The sequence below is a fragment of the Anolis carolinensis genome, chromosome 2, assembly GCF_035594765.1.
Source record: "Anolis carolinensis isolate JA03-04 chromosome 2, rAnoCar3.1.pri, whole genome shotgun sequence".
NCBI lineage: Eukaryota > Metazoa > Chordata > Lepidosauria > Squamata > Dactyloidae > Anolis > Anolis carolinensis.
The window spans coordinates 179,045,028-179,063,114 of NC_085842.1; the positions used below are offsets into that span (position 1 = coordinate 179,045,028).

Genomic DNA, 18,087 nt, shown 5'->3' on the forward strand with positions numbered 1-18,087 from the left:
CCACATGGGCCATCTAGTCCAACCCCCCTACCATGCAGGAAAAGCACAAAGTATCCCTGACAGACGGCCACCCAGTCTGTTTAAAAACCTCCAAGGAACTTCTGTGACACTCTGAGGCAGAGAGTTCCACTGTTGAACAGCTCTTACAGTCAGGAAGTTCTTCCTAATGTTCAGGTGGAATCTGTAATTTGAACCCATTGCTCCATTGAGTCCTAGGCCCCTTCCACACAGCTGCATGAAATCTCACATTTTCTACTTTGAGCTGGGTTATATGGCAGTGTGGACTGAGATAACCCAGTTCAAAGCAGATATTCTGGGATTTTCTGCATTGATATTCTGGGTTCTATGGCTATGTGGATGGGCCCCTAGTCTCCAAGGCAGCAGAAAGCAAGCCTGCTCCCCCTTCCTTATGGCACCCTGTCACATATTTCTACATGGCAATCATGTCTACTCTCGACCTCTTCTGCAGGCTATACACCCCCAGTTCTTTAAGACGATCTTCATAGGGCATGATCTCCAGACTTCAGATAATTTTAATTGCTCTCTGGACACCTTCCAGCTTGTCAATATCTCTTCTGAACTGTGATGCCCATAATTGAACAAAGTATTCCAGGTAAATTCTGCCATGTTGGAACACACAAAGCACCCCCAACAGATAGCCATCCTGCCAATGCCTAAAAACATCCAGAGAAGGAGACTCCGCCACGTTCTTAGGGAGTAGCACATTCCAATGCCGAACAGCTCTTACCATCAGCAAGTACTTCCTAATGTGTAGATGGTATCTGTTTTCCTACAATTTGAATCCATTCCTCAATTGTATCCTAGTCTCCAGAGCAGCAGAAAACAATCTTGCCCCCTTCTCAATGAGACATTTGTTCAAACATCTAAACATGGCTATCATGTCCCCTCTCGGCTTTCTTTTCTCTAAACGAAACATGTGCTCCTCATATGGCTTGGCTTCCAAACCTTTTATGCTAACGAAAAAAGCGGAGTAGCACCCTACATTTATATTAAAGGGAAATGTTTATTACACTTACTCTAACCTTAAAAGGATGTTTAAGTATACACTGCCATGCTGAAAACTTTGTTGAATGAGGGTAGGAAATTCCACTCATTATTTTATTGCTCTCTCGTCCACCCCATCTGTGTTTTGATCTTGAAAAAGAAAGGCTACACCTCTACTAAAGCAGCATCACTAAAAAAATAAAGTGTGGGCTCATTGGAAAAGGTTGAATGGTTAATCACACTGAGTTCAAGCTACAACAATCACACTGCTCAAAAAAGTAGGCAGAAATTCCAGAATATAGAGAGGGTAGGCGGAATTTTATGATGGGAACCAGAGGGGAAACCAGCTGGCCAACAGTTGATCTCTCACTGGATGAATCAGACAATGGAAGCAAGGAAAAACAATCATCCACCAGGAGAAAGGATTATTATGATGATGCTCAGGAGGCACAGCCAACAAAACAGCTCACCTTCAGGAGTAAAATTCAGAAGGCCAGGGCAAAAGAAATCTACATCAGGCTTCCTCATCCTGCAACTCTCTCCTTTGTGTCTGCATGTTTTCCATTTTACTTTGCTTCCAGTCATCGCTGCCCACCAGGGTGAATAAGGAGAGAAATGCAGATCATAGCCAAGAGAATCACCACTCATATTTCTCAGGAAAATACCATAAATTACATCCAGTTAGTTGGGACGGAGCACGGGAGATGTGCACTGTCTTATTTAAAGAACTCAACAGGAGACAATTGGTTTTTTTTTACTAAAAGAATAGACTTTATTAAGCACTGTAAGTCTCTCTCCATCATCAATAGATGAACAACGCGCCAAGATTCCACCAGCAAAAAACATTCCCAAAAGACACCCAAGCCTTCTGATTGCAAACCTACTGCGAGTTTCCCCTGATTTAGAGCAACCTGTCCAAACTTACACTGATTAAAAAAACCCAACAACCTATGGAGCTTGTTGTGGGGTGCAAGGATCGGGGAGATGGGGATTTGATTATCAAGGTTGTTTGGGGGGGTAGTAAAGAGAACATTTATCCATCCACTAAGAACAAGTGTTATAGCATAAAAAGAAAATAATTTATTTTTAAAAGAAGGGAACAATGAATTTCTCATCACCATCCCATTTAAATAAAGCATGAGCTTGCAATTGACAGGGGATCACTAACAAGAAAAAAAATCAGATTTACTCCATTCGGCAAAAGATTGGTTTGTATGTTTGTCTCTTTAAAGCTAAAATCTTAAGCTAAACATCTTTAATAGTGGTGGTGGTTGGGGAGATATATAGATATATAGATACGGTAAAATGGAACTTCAAGGTTACTCGAGAAGGGCGTGTGAGGGGAAAGACTGGCTTAAAAGAACAACTGAGATTGAAGTTTTTACTTTTAAAATCTTACTAGGCATTTAGTTACTATCAACAAAGCATCTACCAAAATACAAGAGCAATGGTTATAGTCAGAAAAAGTGTACATCCCATCTGAGAGGGTAATATTATAGACAGATAAGGTGCATGTGGGAAGGGAGAAATCTTTCAAAATTGAAAAGAAAAAATCTAATTAAAAATTAACTATAAAATGAGCAACAGTGTCTCTCCTTTATGCAATGACCAGTAAATAGCAATTAAAGACTGAAAGGTTTCTAACCAAGTGTGTGTTCATTACACATTAAGAATGGACTTCAAAAGAATCAGCACAAGATAAAACCAGAACAAAGGAGATTGTGGGGTGGAGGTGGGGGGAAAACAAAAATTAAAAATAGAAGAACATGCATATTTAGCAAAATACATGTCAGGTAAGTTAGCTACTATAATGATTCAACCTCTGCGGTTCAAATGCTGCTAACTAGATTAAAAATTAAAAACAAAAGAGAACACATTGTAGGGTTGTTGTATGTCTTTCGGGCTGTGTGGCCATGTTCCAGAAGAATGTTTCTGGAACATGGCCACACAGCCCGAAAGACATACAACAACCCTGTGATCCCGGCCATGAAAGCCTTCGACAACACATAGAACACATTGTAGTTTGCTTAGGATTCTTATAGCCTGATCCTAACCATGGTTACTTAGAAGCAAGCCCCACTATTTTAGTGGGCTCACACCCAAGTATGCTCTATTTGCAGCCTAGGTTACTTTTAACGTTACGTGATGAGGGGGAAAGTTGGTTGTTTGCCTTAACTGGCCTCTCAGTGGCACTGCGGCCTATTTCACAGGCCCTAGTGTATACGCATGAATGATGTGTGGACTGGGATACCCCCATTCCCTGCCACAAGAGTTCAGGTCCCTGTTGAAACGCTTGTCTGTGATTTCCCCCCAGGGATCTAAGGGTTCACTTAGGTTCACTTGCTTCTGAATCCAAGAAAAAAGTGGAATTCTAAACCACACCAGAAATGTTTTAAAAGCTGCTAGTGCATAGGATCTGCAGCTTTTCTAGTATCATATACATATCACAACTATATATGGACGTTTTTGTTTCTCAAGAAGTTTTGGTTAAACTGACTGGTAGCAGTTTGGGAACCACTAGGCTAGTGGTTCCCAAATCCTGCATTCCTGCCGCAAGATGGGATGAAAGACTCGTAAGAGATATGCAGGTATTATTGGTCAATAAGTTGGTTTTAACCCCCCCCCCCCCCCCCCCGGCTGAGTCATAAAACTATGGAGAAGTATGCCAACGCTCCGTGTTCAAACAGTATGGAATAAATTTGTATGAAAGCTGTTGGACTTCAAGAAATATGCTTGGAGAGCCTGGAACTGATGCCTAGTACAAGAAGCTAAAAGGACTGGTTTTGTTCCTGCTTGAACGCATTTGCCTAAGAAGAAAGTTTCCTTTATCTAAACTTAATATAGTTTGACTATATTCTACTATGACAGGAGAAACCTTTCTGATGGGCTTTTAGGGTCCAGTGCACGGCGAGGGAACAAAAAACATCACCAGATTTTTTCAACCCCAAAGTTAATAGCATAGCAACAATTCATAATAAAACATGATCTCTCACCTATTGGGGTGAATACCCCATTGAGATCAAATGTGCAATGCAGACTCAGTGACCTTAAAAGAAAGGTCTCAATTTCTATCACCCAAAGACTGAGTTCCAGAAAGTGTAACCTTAGTGTTACAGAGTGGAATAAAATACAAGAATATTTCAAGAGCTCCACTCTTGCAAAGACCTCGGAATGTCATTCAGTAGCACCTTGAGACCCTACTTATGTCAGTTAGCTTTGGTGCATCCTTACAAAGTAAACGTGATAGACACAAATGGATGACCCCAGTGTCACCACCATCTTATTTCCCAAACAGAAATCATCTAAGCCATGTCAAATTCTGAAAGTGACCATATTTTGCACCTTGTTTTTCCTCTTCTATATAGCAGCTTCCTTGTGCTAGATGGTAGACTAGGTTACAAGTATCCTGTAGTACTAAGGTGACTGCTTTAGCTTTTTAAATTCATATTCAGATACTAGCCATTTCCAACATCAAATAAAGATAATGAGTTTTGACATCTGTTAACAAAAAATATTTTAAAGCAAAGACTTTAAAATGTTTGTGCAAAAATCATAATTTCATTCTGATGGGGGAGGCAATGATAATTAAAAATTAGTTATAGCTGCATAATTCTTCCTAGTTCAGTACCATTTGCCCAAACTTTTGATTTCTGACACTAAAAGCAAAAGTGTCTCTGAAATTAGCGTCAGGTTTCAAAAATCTGTTTTATCAGCTGCCATAAATACAAGTGAAAACATAGAACAGTCTAGCTGGAGAAAGGTAAATCTGTTACAAAGTATATGTAACACTATAAAGAACCTTACTTATTTCAACAGTTAAGAATCATGTTTTCTAAAACCAGCCCAGGAATTCTGACTATAAGTGAATCTATGGAAGCAAGTCTAATTTTTCACAAAGCAAGAGTCGCAGCAGAAGGTATACAAAAACTTTTACAACCGAAGCATTACAAACTTCTCTCAGCTTTCACCTGACAGATTTAAACCGGAACAGGGGATCGTAATTACGCCTTAGCCTAAATTGAATCTTACATCAAAACTAATAGAAATCTTGGAATCAAATATGCATATCAAAGTCAGAACTGCCTGGCACAGCTTTGGAAAACAGTTGTTGCCTAATACGCTCAGATGACACCAGATCTCTCGAGGACATGAATCATAATTTCTCATTATGGCTCGCATATCACGGAGCAATGTGAGTCTCAAGGATAACACTTTCATATTTCATCATGTCAGCAAGGGTGTTAACATTATGCAAGAAAAGAAGGGGCCTTACGAGTATGGCAATGTAATTCTAAACAAAAGAAATTCAAAAGTTCAAACATACGCAGGGAGGGGCCTTGTCGTTTGGATCCACGCAGGAGGAACAAGGCCTGCAGTTTTCATCCATGTCTTTAGTACAACGCAAGAGTTCAGATGCAGAATGACTATGACTTTTTTGAGCGTAGCAAAAATGAGCAATTCTCAACAAAATCATACCCGATGCAAAAAAGGGACTGCTATAAATTGAAGGGAAAGCCATCTAGGATGTTTACCAAGGGGTTCTGAAATGAAGTTACTTCAAACTTCCATTTTTTCCCAGCATAGAAAACAAAGAACTGGTTTTTGTATAGCTAGAACAAAATAGATTTTATCATTTTCAAACATTGAATTCTAGTACTTGTATCAAGTACGTAAACAATATATATTTGCACACTCTTATTTTGCGTAATTACTTTTTTAAAGCCAAATTATTCTTGATTTGAATCGTCACTGAATGGAGTATGTTCTACCCTAACATTGTAAATCTTACTCAGCTAACCCACTAGCATTTAAAAATTTTTCATCTAGGCGCTTCCCGCACTTTGAATGTATTTATAACCAAAGAAATCACAAATTTTAAAATGGAAGAAACTAGGATTCTGAAGAAGCTGGATATACCTCCTCCAGTGCTACAGTCTGTGCATCTGCAAAATAACAGCAGATAGAAACTCCTGGAGTAAGGCTTACTCCACAATAGTAGCGTTGATTTGATTCTGGGACACACACCCCTCCCCGTGGTGGCCTAAAAAAGTGAACGAACATGTCTTATATTATTAAATGGCAGCAACATGTGTGTAACCACTTCTGAACATCTATGGTCATGCTGCTGCCATTTTATGCATAGGACATGATGATCCACAGTTGGTCAAAACTGCTGATCTGGAGCCACGGATCCAGAAAGTCCACTGTATTTTCCTGATACAGTATAGGAGAGGCTAGCTTGTACCTGAGTCTCACTAACTTTTGTGACCCATTCAGATAAGAAAGCCAAATTAATCTGCTTCCTATATCGATACCTTGCCTGGCCATAATGCAAAGGGAAAAAATACAGAAAAAAGATCAGATCCAGTTGCAAAGAATTCCACTTCTCAAGCACTGGGAATATGTACAAGAAAATTAATACAGCAGAAGACTGGGAAACAGCTCTAACTGCCCCCTCCCCCATGTGATATTGCAGCGATATGCCTTCATGTTAGCAAACCTGGGTTGCAACTGACCAACCCAAGCATGTAGGTGTCTTCAAATTCTGAGGTACAACCTCAGAATTGGCAATGGTTAAGTTGCTTGGAAATGTATGCCATTGGCAGAGAGAGGAAGTTGTCCTTCCCCCTGCAGACAATACTGTCAAGTTAAAGTGGCAAAAACACCCCCAGCGAAAAAAGGGTGCCAAATCCCTCCTCCCTGGGAAACCTTTTCAAGGCGCCAATCCCTTTCCCAATTGTTGTTGGGAACCCAAGGAAAAGGTTAAGCAGTGTCCAGTTTGTTTAACACAAGTATCATTGTGTCAGGGTGATTTATGCATATCCTTCCCACCCATAACCCTGGGAATAAAGTGAGTGTCACTTATCACCAAATCATTCCCACCCAGAGCAGAGTTTGTGAGGGTACAATCAGGATTTAAAACAGTTCATTCTTCCCCACTAACTCTCCAAGAAGATTGAATTAATTTATCTGAAGTGAAAGCTAGAATGTTTTCTTTTTAAAAAAATTCAAAAATTACTGGTATTCAGTTTTAAGTCCTGCCTTTTCCTACAGCCATGCTACGAAAGACATTTTAAAAAGTTACATCTGCCCTAATTTGGACTTTGGTTTTTAGTGAGATCCACTATAATGACTATATGAACACAATGCCTTTAATTATACATGCTTCCCCACCAGACACCCACTTTCTATGTAATTCAAGTTAATAGGTTGGGAAGACCTTTCTTTGCTTGTGATCACAGCAGTCAAGATGGTAAAAACCCTCATTACTGGCCTCTCTCACCTTTGTGAACATTTGGTGTCAAGGAAATTTATAACCAAGAGGCTTGTGTGTTGAGATATTGCTGAGCTTTCTAACATTTATTTGGTTTAATATTTTGCAGCACTCCTATGAGGTGACTCCGTTATTAAACCCACCATTTAAGCTCTTTGCTTGAGTTTGCTGAAGGCAACCTGCCCTGCTTGGCCTGATCTCATGTGGACCTCAGCCTCATATAAAAGCAAGTGATCAGTGCACATCTCTACCAAAAAGGTTTCTGTCTTCCCCTTGGCGTCAGCTTGCTGAGGGAAAAGGGACTGGGGGTGCAGTTTCAAATTATGGCACTTCTGGGGAAAAAAATACTCTCATTGGCATCAAATGTTCACAAAGCCGAGAGAGGCCAGTAATTCAGCATCTTGACTGTTGTGATCTCAAGCCAAGAAAGGTCTTCACAATTACTTAGAAACATGTAACTAGAAATACATACAACAGATGTGAGCTCTCCAACCTGCTTAAAACAGATTTTAATTGCCCTTTTATATTCACTGTTGCCAATTAGAGAATGGATGAGTGAATACCCCTCCCTGGTTTGTTTCCCAGAAATTTAGACTCAAGACTACATTGTCCTTGATTGTGTGCATTATTTCTAGCTTAACCAGCTATACTGCTTTTCCTTGAATTTTCCTAATCTATTTACAAATATGTTGACAAAGGCTTTCATGGCCAGAATCACCGGGTTGCTGTGAGTTTACCGGGCTGCATGGCCATGTTCCAGAAGCATTATCTCCTGATACTTCGCCCACATCTATGGCAGGCATCCTCAGAGGTAGTGAGGATATATAAACCCCACTTGCCTAGTTTCCAACACACCTCACAACCTCGGAGGATGTCTGCCATAGATGTAGGTGAAACATTAGGATAGAATGCTTCTGGAACTTGGCCATGCAGCCCAGAAAAATCACAGCAACCCAGTATTTACAAATAGATGTGTACTATGACTGTTTATCTTGTGACAGTGAACTGCATTAACTTCTTATGCACTTTTATAAAGTACTTTCTTTTGTCTGTCTTGGTTATGTCAGAGGTGGAACTACCCAACATGATCTTTTCCCAGGTATGTTTTGTGGAGGAAGCTGGAGAGGAAAAGTGACTGAGGAGGAAGAAGTTAAAATCAAAGCACATTTGAGAATGGTAGGATTTTTCTGAAAAATCTAGCCTTACTCTGAGGCATGAGCCAAGGACATTTTAAGTAGTTTTCACCACAAATCTCTATGCATGGAGCCAGCTGTTCAGCTTCTGAAATGCAAAGTTTTCATCTTTCCCTAAGAAGAGCTGCAAGACTGCAGAGGATGATGATGGGGCAAAAAGAGTAGCCAATCCAGTGGGGCAAGGACATTCCCCAGCCATGCCCATTACCAGAGCTTAGAAAAATTACTTCCCTGTACTACAACTCTCAGAATCCCCTCAACTAACATGGCTGTGGAGGAATGCTGAGAATCCTAATTAAAAAAACTTTCTGAAGCTATGCCAACGAGGCACTGAAAACCTTGACCAGTAATTTCAAGAAGCTATCCACTCCTTTAAAAATGTTCTCATAACTGTTAGCACTAAAATGATAGTGAATTATTGTTTTATAGCTAATACCTATGATTCCTAAGATGCCAACTTATCAGATTATAGACTGTGTATCGAAGTGGCAGAGTACATGTATTTAGAGAGGACTTCGATTCGTGTTCTCTCAGCCATTTTTAACAATGGCAAGAACTAGAACCCCAACAACCATGGCCACCATCATCCACTAGGCTCTGGGTAGGACTGATACTATTATCTCCCCAACCCCCCATCCCACCCCCAACTCGCAAAGTGAATGGCAATGTGTCCCTTTTCCGGTCACAACCACGTCAATTTGCTCACAGTCCTGGAAAATGCAAAAGCAAGTGCTTGTCTGTTTTTAGGATAAGAAGTTTTCTGTCTGATATCAAGAGACCTGACACATGGTATCCCAGCAGCCTTGTTAACAAGGCCCGTCACTGGGAACTCGCTAAACAGGCCTTTAATTCATAAAACGCATAGCGCTTTGGAACGTAAGTTGTCTCCCGGGAACATTTTCAACCCTTCCGGGTTTGCCACTTTCATATTTATATATAGCTCTATTCATGTTATATATAAATATAATCTCTCTCTCTTTCATATACAATAAAAAGCACAGACTGACCACTATACACATACTTTTGTGTATATGCTGTGACAGCTGTGCTAATCTTTCTCTCGCTCTCTCTTTTTAAAAATTATTTTGTCTCCCTCACTTGACTCCACACCGTTACCACCATCATCCAAAGCAATGCTGCTATCTGGCCTGATGGTGGGGGAGTTGGCAAGAAATTAACAAGGCAGGCAGGAAAAATCTGCCCCACTTTAAAATAAAACCTTGCCGGCTTTTTTTTTCTTTAAAAATATCCCCTTCCCAAAATCCATAATTCTTGTCCCCTAAAAATACTCCCTCCCCCACTATAAAATAAAAAATAATAAAACTCAAATAAACTTTAAAAAGAAGAAAAAAATATCCTGCCTCCATGGATCCGATTGGCACAATAGCAAATTCAAAGGGAAGAGTGCAAAAAGCTGATGTGGTCACAACCCAAAAAGCTGATGTGGTCACAAGATTGGGATGGGAGCCCCATGGCATTTCGCTTGATCACACACTATGAAAATATTTCCTGCTGACAAGAAATCAAACCTCATCATAGAAACCCTCCAAAAAGATGCAGTGTGAGGTATCACGAAAGCTCCACCCGCTCCACACATGATCCCTCTGCCCCACAACATTTAATAACATCAGTGTTCCAGGAATTTGCTACATCTTCCCCTCTTTCTACCCTCCCCACTTGCAAAGTAATGGAGACACCACCTCTTCTTTCTCCACCCCACCCATTTGCCAACCAATCGGAGCCGCAGCAGTTTCTATTCACTCCTCTTTCTGCAGAGCTTGGAAGGAAAGCTTGTTCTCTGAGCACCGTTCAGCGTCCCCACTCAGCGTCCCAAAGAAGGGGCTATTGTTATTGCATGAGTCAGCGTCTCTGGCTAAGGCACAAGGTGATGTGGCTGAGGGGTATGCTCCAGTGCCTGAGTCCTCTTCCACCGCAGGGGTGGTGCCCCCATTCCCATTCACCTGGGACTGGGGACGGCTACTACTGCTGCCACTGTTGTTATTGTTGAACTCGGGTGTCTTCGCAGGTCCATCTGTTGAACCCTGTCAAATGCAAGACAAAAGGGTTAGCAAAAACAGCAAGGTGAACAATTGGGTTGGTAAAAGCAGGCTAAGTTAAGGAGGGTAAAGTCGCCACCTGCGGCAACAAATTTTAGGTGTGAAGGAAAGATAGCAAACTGTTAGTGCTCTACCTCAATAAGTAGCATGTCTTGAACAGACATCTGAGAGCTGGGCAAGGACTCTGCAAGAGCAGGATTCAAATCCCTGCTCAGGCATGAAATTGTACTGGGTGAACTTGGGCAAGGATACTATCTCAGCCTCGAGAATATTGGCATACCCTGAATAAATCCTGCCAGGAAAATCCTGTGATGTGGTCACCATATGTTGGAGTTCACTTGAAGGCACATAGCAGCAACACAATATTACAAGTATCATTGTAAAATGGATCCAATATAAAGCTACATAGGAGCCCTGGTGGCAAAGTGCGTTAAAGCACTGAGCTGCTGAACTTACAGACCAAAAGGTCCCAGGTTCAAACCCTGGGAGAGGCGTGAGCAGCCGCTGTTAGCTCCAGCTCCTGCCAACCTAGCAGTTCAAAAACATGCAAATGTGAGTAGATCAATAGGTACAGCTCCAGCGGGAAGGTAACGGCGCTCCATGCAGTCATGCCGGCCACATGACCTTGGAGGTGTCTACGAACAACACCGGCTCTTCGGCTTAGAAATGGAGATGAGCACCAACCCCCAGAGTCAGACATGACTAGACTTAACATCAGGGGAAAGCTTTACCTTTACTATAAAGCTACACAGACTTCTCTGCTGAGGATAAGAAGCAACTTCTATCCTTCACAGAATTAGCATTAATATTAATGTAAAATCGATCTTCAAATGAGACCAAGGACACATACACACTATGTGTGAAGGGTCGGTGAATCAGCTCTGGTGTACCGAGCTGATCTGGGTTACCAGAGCCCAAACTGCTTTATAACACAGCCTTGAATAATAATAATAACAATAACAACAACTTTATTTTTATACACCATCTTCTCGAAGGTACTCAGGGCAGCTTACATATGGGACCAAGCCTGGAGCAAACAACAAAGTTTACCAACTAAAACACAGTTAAAAACACAGTAACATGTTTTTGTTTGTTTGTTTGTTTGTTTCTCACTTTTACAGATTCAAAAGAAATCCATTCAAGCCTGCCATACAGTGACAAAAACGGAGTATGCTCAGAATGTGCGGAATGGCCAGGGAAAATGTAAGGAGAAATCCTTTATTGAGATATGTAAGAAAACAGGCTGACTGTACATAGCACAATGAATAGGAAAATAATAGGGACACATACTTGTTTGTTCACTTTCTTGCTTCCTTTGGGGGATTTCCCAGAGTTATCACGGCCACGGCTGCAAAAAAAGGAAAAGAGGTGTATAAAAAGATCAGGTTTAGTAAAGGAAGAGAGTCACTTCATAATCCTCTTCCTTCTGCAAAAAAGTTAATGACCGGCAGTCTCTGAGTTACAAATACCCAACTTACAAACAACCCATACTTAAGAATGGGGGCGAGACAACAAGAAGTGAGAGAAATCTACCCCTAGGATGGGAAATTCACTCCCCAAAGAGTTATTATCATGGGGGAAAGGTGTCTCCACTGAAGCTTTATCACTAATCCTTGTTTCCACAACAAGCCAAATTTTTCAAAATCCAATTCTCACAGGGACAGAAAGTGAGATGAAATCTTCTGAACAGGGGCACAGACAGCGAAATAAGTGTTAACCCATCCCTATGATATCCAAAGCTAAAAGATATATATTTTTGGCTGAAGTTACACTTTTAAAAAGTATTTATTCAGACTTACAAATTCAACTTAAGAACAAACCTACAGAACCTATCTTGTTTGGAACTTGGAGACTGTCTGTACTGTACTTGCATGACTTCGCTTGGTAAATATAGCCCTTTGCCTGGGATAAGTAATAGCCAGGAACATTTTCTGGAGCTGAGAATGTTAAGCCAATAACTATGATAAGTATGCAAAGACAGGTAGGCTAGTAAAGATAGCAGGCTATCTAATATCCATTTATTCATCAAACTGCACAAATTATAAAGAGAATTTAAATTTAACAAATATTATTAAATGAACAACATAAGAGGAGCAATAGAGTTCCTCTTCTGTCTTATTTGTCAGCGGTTTTTCTACCTGAGGGAGTTGAGGGAGAATTTAGACATCAGCCCCATTACATCAGGTCAAATGAAAGAAACATTGCTATTTGGTCTTCCACACCTTGAAGGGATTCCATTCAAGAAGGTTAAGAATATAACTTCAAGAAAGAGTGTTTTAATTTGCTCATTTCCCCCTTCTCTTTCCACTGCTTTTTATGCATTGTATCTTTTTGATTTTAAGCATCCAGATAAAAACCATTTATTTTCTTATTCAGTAACAAGACTGGAATCAAATCAACCATTCTGAAGCTCCTGCCCAATCCTCCCTGTTCGAGCTGCAACACTCATATAAAGGGAATAATATGGTAGACGGAACATTTAGAATTTTACAAAAGTAGGAGCTCAATTAGTTTGGGCTGATTAATCAATAGGGAATACTTTAATCAGTGTAACTAAGATTATTTTGATGCCAGGGTTTTACATAACTATAGAAAGGAATGAAAAATGAAAAGTCAAAGAAAAGTAGACTGTACTTAGTAAAGTGTTGATTCTCAAAACTTGTTTTTCAACTTTCAAAAGTTTGATTTAAATATATCTGATTAATTAGGTAATTGGTTAAAAGGCAAACTGAATCAGCATCACCGTTTAAATCACTTGTCAGTTTAAATCTACTTAAGCAAGCTTTACCGGTTTTAGGTGACTTGTAAGTATATACAGTTGGCACTCTACATTGGCTGTTCTGATTTCTGCAATTTGATTATTCATGAATTTGATTAAATGTTCTCTCTAGGATTCTCTAGATCCTCCAGTATGGTCAACCTTCCAGCAGAAAGTGGCCACAAAATTGTGCTTGAAGGAGCTAGGAATTCCTAGAGAATTTCATAGGTTAAAAAAAAGGATTTAAAAAAGTATGTATTGAGATTTAAATAACACCAACAGAAAAGACACATTATAAAAACAGCCACTTTTAATTCATTTTTTTTTTTTACTTTCACGGGGATCCTGTGCCCCTAGCTTCAATGAATGTGGAGGGCTTGCAGTAGGGCTGTCTTCTGATAGATATGCACTAAGTTCAATGGGACTTATTTCCAGTTAATACTGTATGAGACTGAAATCTTAAGAACGGTTAACTTGTGCTAGGCTTCCCATGAAAGTAAAGATAAATGGTAGGAAGGAAAAGCTAGAATAATACCAAAGAGCAGACTGTGTAGCAGGGAAAAAATTAGGGAAAGGCCTTGTATTATATCTGTTCTAATGCCAGGTGGTCCCAGCTAAGGATGGGTGGCAGTGGAAATGAACTAATACCTGAATTGTTCTTTCAGTTAAACTGAGAAAGCCCATCTCTGACAATAACACTCTGATGCAACAGTTATGCCTTCCAGTCTTACTTACCCTTTTCCTGGCCCACCAACTGAGACCACTTGCATGCCGAAGGAGCCCTGCCCCCGGGAAGGTTTGCTTCCAGCCCACTGGCCCACCACCATCCCTGCAATCTCCAGTTTGCCCCCTTGTGGAGGGATAGGATGCAGTCCTAGAAAAAGGGCACATGCAGTAAGAAATAAAGAAATAGAGTTGAAGAAAAAGCAACACCTCATTTGATCATTTGTAGATAGAGTTCTAGATCCTGTAATTGCCAACTGAAATAAGAGGGCATAAAATATTCACTTCAGTGTGCATTCCTGTGGTGCAGATGTGCCATTATACATATTCTATATGTGTGATTTTATCTGTTTGTTTAATGCACAAGAACATAAGTACATATGGAAATATATTATGTTTTCTGCAGGTGACAGAGCATCTGGTTAGATGCCTCCCCCTAAGAAAGAAAAAACTTTAGAGATGGCTAATCTAGAACTCACAAGCGATTAGTCCCTTAAGTGTTTAAGTGACTAAATGTCCTTAAGGTCTAAATCCAGTTGCTAGTCCTAAGAGCATCATTGAATCAATGTACCTACTCAGCAATATTTTCAATGTATCTAGTTCTCTAGGAAGGACAAGCAAGTAGATTCAGCCTCAGGAATTCATTGGCACTGTAGTATAACATCAGTATTAATCACTGCAGAGGTTTTACTACCTGTTATTGTTTCCTGTTTCGGATGTACTTTTATAAGCAGATTAGTGGGATATAAATAATATGAAAGACACACTTCAACAATATATAATCATTGAAACTAATGAACAGCAGAAGCATCTGGGAACCTGGCCACCTACCTGTGAAGCCTCTGGTCCTTCCAGGGCCTGGTGGTTGGATGGAGCCAAAAGTGCGAGGGTAAAGAGGCATTGGGTAAAAAGGTGGGGCCATAGAGGATACAAAAGGTGGAGGCGGGAGCAGGGGTGGTGGGGCCTGGCGGTTGAGGTTGATGCCTTCCAAGATGCTTTGTCTCATCTTCTCCACTTTGGACACCTGCTCGGTCTGATCATGGAGTAAAAATAGAGAGAGAAATAACCAAACTAGGGTTGGTTTTGTTAGGGTTGGTGGTGTTATGGGAGTAGCAACAATCCAGGCAGCACATAATTGGCCCTCCTGTCACCGCCATTAACATAAAACCTATTTTAAGAACAAATTGGAGTGTAAATACAGTGAGGCAAAAGAACCCCCTGCCCTTCATACATACTGAGCAGGGATGCCCAAAGCCAAAGCCAGTAGCATGCAACAGATTGAAATTTATTCCAATAATCATATGTTATGGCGGACTTTGATCCAATCAGCATTAAGTGCTTCACCTTTCCCACTGAAATCGATGAGACTTAGATGTACTTACCTTTAGATGTGTGCAAGATTTTATTATTTTTTTAAGTTTAAGCTTGTTTTCAAGATGGTAGGTGAAAAAGCAGACAATAGTTTTGCTCAAGGGTGTGGACCAGACAGAGTGACAGTACTGCAATTTTGCATTTGTGCCTGCCATCCAACAAAAAACCTATTCAGCTACCGAGTGTGGCTTAGAGGGGAAAGAGGAAACCTGAAGACACGTGATACTGGACAGCAGCACCTAGCATGGTTTTAGTTTTTGCCAAGAAGCAGGAATAGCTTGGGGACATGGAGTTTTAGCAGCAACATGCTTAGACGCGCCAATCCCCTCTGGATTTAACTAGTTTGTTCTAGGAGAAGTGAGCATGATATCTATGCGAGTGTGTGCACATGGATGTGCATGCAGATTTGATATCCCACCCTGAGCCCAGGAACTAGTAGGCATGCCACTGAAATCAAAGATTTCTGCAAGATTAACAGCAAAGACAGTGGCAGCTGTGCCAACCAATCTCTTCTAGGAATGTGGACACTTACCTGTCCATCACAGAGGTCGATGAGAGGTGCCTTCTCCCGTGTGGCTTTGATCAGCTTACTCTGGAAGAGCTTCCCATCGAAGTAGATCCATGGGCAGCAATGTTCCCAGGGCACAGGCTGCCCACAAGCATCATTGGCAAAGAGGGCTGTGTCCACTCCACTCATAAACAAAGCAGCCAGCTGAACACCCCTGGGATCCAGTTTCTCAATCTGCAAAAGAAGCAACATTCCTTGGCCTTCAAAAAGCTCTTCTTATTAACTGTCCCCCATTTTGTCCTTTGAGCTTGACTTAAGTGAGCTCTAATCCAAGAGCTTGTGGGCATTTCTAACATAATAATAGGATGCCCCTATTTAAAATCCCATTTGTCTTTCTGCAGAGAATATTGTGCAAAATGCCTTTATTAAAGATAAATGCTGTTGCTCCTCTCCACATCATGTAGTCAATATAGTTCTCCCAAGTTGTTGCTGGAATCTGCTCAGACCACAAAAGAAGGTGAGGAAGGAGAGAAGGAAGGAGGACTGCAGTTCTTCCTCTGGATCAGGCAAAGAAAGGGCAATGGGCTGGGTCCCTAATAGGAAACTTACTCCCTCTTCTTCCTCCAGCCTTTTGATTGGGCTGTATTCTCATTCTTTGTCCCATTTTATATTCCTTTCCCTAACTGTATTTATATAGATGTAGACATTTTGAGATCAGCAATGCAATTCCTGCCTTCACTGTAATCTCTGAAATAAATAGATGGTCTTGGCCTCTTTAGCTCTTTCTAAATATGTTCTTTCTATGCATTTGTAAAAGGAGAGGAAAGTATTTTGGCTAATTTTTACACTTGATCTAGCCACTGGATAAGGTAAAATCCACAATTTTGGCCCCCAAACCTGACTTGATTTATATATAAGAATACACAATAAGTCTGATTATCATTAACAACAGAAGTTGTTACTGAAATAGATTTAGGCCTATACCACTTTGTAAACAGATTGAAATATATTAAATAACTTTACAAATTAAAAACCAATTTAAAACCAGTTGAAATACATTCAAAAATGCAAATCTGAACAGAACACCTTTGGCTCAAATTCTTTAAGAAACGGTGGCACAACGGGTTAAACCGTTGAACTGTGACTCTGCTGACCTAAAGGCTGGCAGTTTGAAGTCGCGGTTCAGGGTGAGCTCCCGCTGTTAGCCCTAGCTCCTGCCAACCTAGCAGTTTGAAAACATGCAAATGTGAGTAGATCAATAGGTACCGCTCAGGCAGGGAGGTAATAAAGGCAGCCATGTAGCCATGCCAGCAACACAACCAGCCAGAGATGAAAAGGGAAGCCTTTACTTTTGTTCTGTGTATTTGTATATCCTTGTTGTAATCCACTCAGTTGGGGAGATAGAGCAGAATATAAATAAAGTGTATTATTATTATGCTTTTACTTGGTACTGACATGACACCAATTTGAGTACCAATTAGGCCTTTAATGGGAGTTTATTTCATAAACTGAATGTCATGTCGAGGAGGTCCTGACCCACATCCTCCCAATAGCGAGAGGAAATAGGTGGGCCATGCCAGAGAAAGAAGTCAGGAAGAAAATCAATGCACAGGCGAGATTCTAGTTTCAAGAATCCTTCCTCCCACTAAAAAAAATCATAGTTGGGATGTGTATGAAAGAAATCTGCAGGAATATGCAGTCAGACATGTTAGTTCCCACCTGAATTGGGACAGTCCATTTGTGAGAGGGAGACCCAAGTTTGAAAGGAGATGTTTTGCGGGATGGAGAACTTTGGGATGATGGTGGTGGATGGAGACACTAAGAACAGTGTGGTAGTAAGAGAGAAGACAGGATGAGTGAGGAGGGACAGTAGAAGAGGTACATTGGAGAGAGCATTCATGAAAAAACCTTAAAAAATTGATATTCCTCTCTTTAGCCATTACTTCTCACTTAAGGACTTTCATATGTTCTCAGGACCCCTTTTCAGTATAAATATTGCAGAGTTCAAATCCAACTTTGATCCTACCTTCAGTTCTTGAAGTTGATCTGGCTCATACAGTTGAGCCGAAACAGCCTGGGCCAGGAAGGCATCCAACTCATGTCTGTGCAGGATCCGCCCCCCTGGCCACTGGATCATGTACCTTTTTTATAAAAAGAGAGAAAGATGAAGGAGAAGAAGAGAAAATCGCTTCTTTTTC

The 18,087-nt window shown here is 40.7% G+C and overlaps 1 protein-coding gene across 1 annotated transcript in view; it reads right to left on the reverse strand.

Annotated features, from left to right (window-relative positions):
- Window positions 1-4,691: 4,691 nt before the first annotated feature.
- fam120c (family with sequence similarity 120 member C) overlaps window positions 4,692-18,087 on the reverse strand; it is a 39,036-nt gene continuing 25,640 nt past the window's right edge. Inside the window, exons 11-16 of the mRNA XM_062971189.1 lie at window positions 17,916-18,030; window positions 15,914-16,123; window positions 14,842-15,043; window positions 14,023-14,161; window positions 11,820-11,877; window positions 4,692-10,514 (exon numbers count right to left, since the gene is read on the reverse strand). Of these exons, the coding sequence (XP_062827259.1) occupies window positions 10,230-10,514; window positions 11,820-11,877; window positions 14,023-14,161; window positions 14,842-15,043; window positions 15,914-16,123; window positions 17,916-18,030 (1,009 nt within the window). The 3' untranslated portion in view covers window positions 4,692-10,229. The remainder of the gene's footprint in view (window positions 10,515-11,819; window positions 11,878-14,022; window positions 14,162-14,841; window positions 15,044-15,913; window positions 16,124-17,915; window positions 18,031-18,087) is intronic.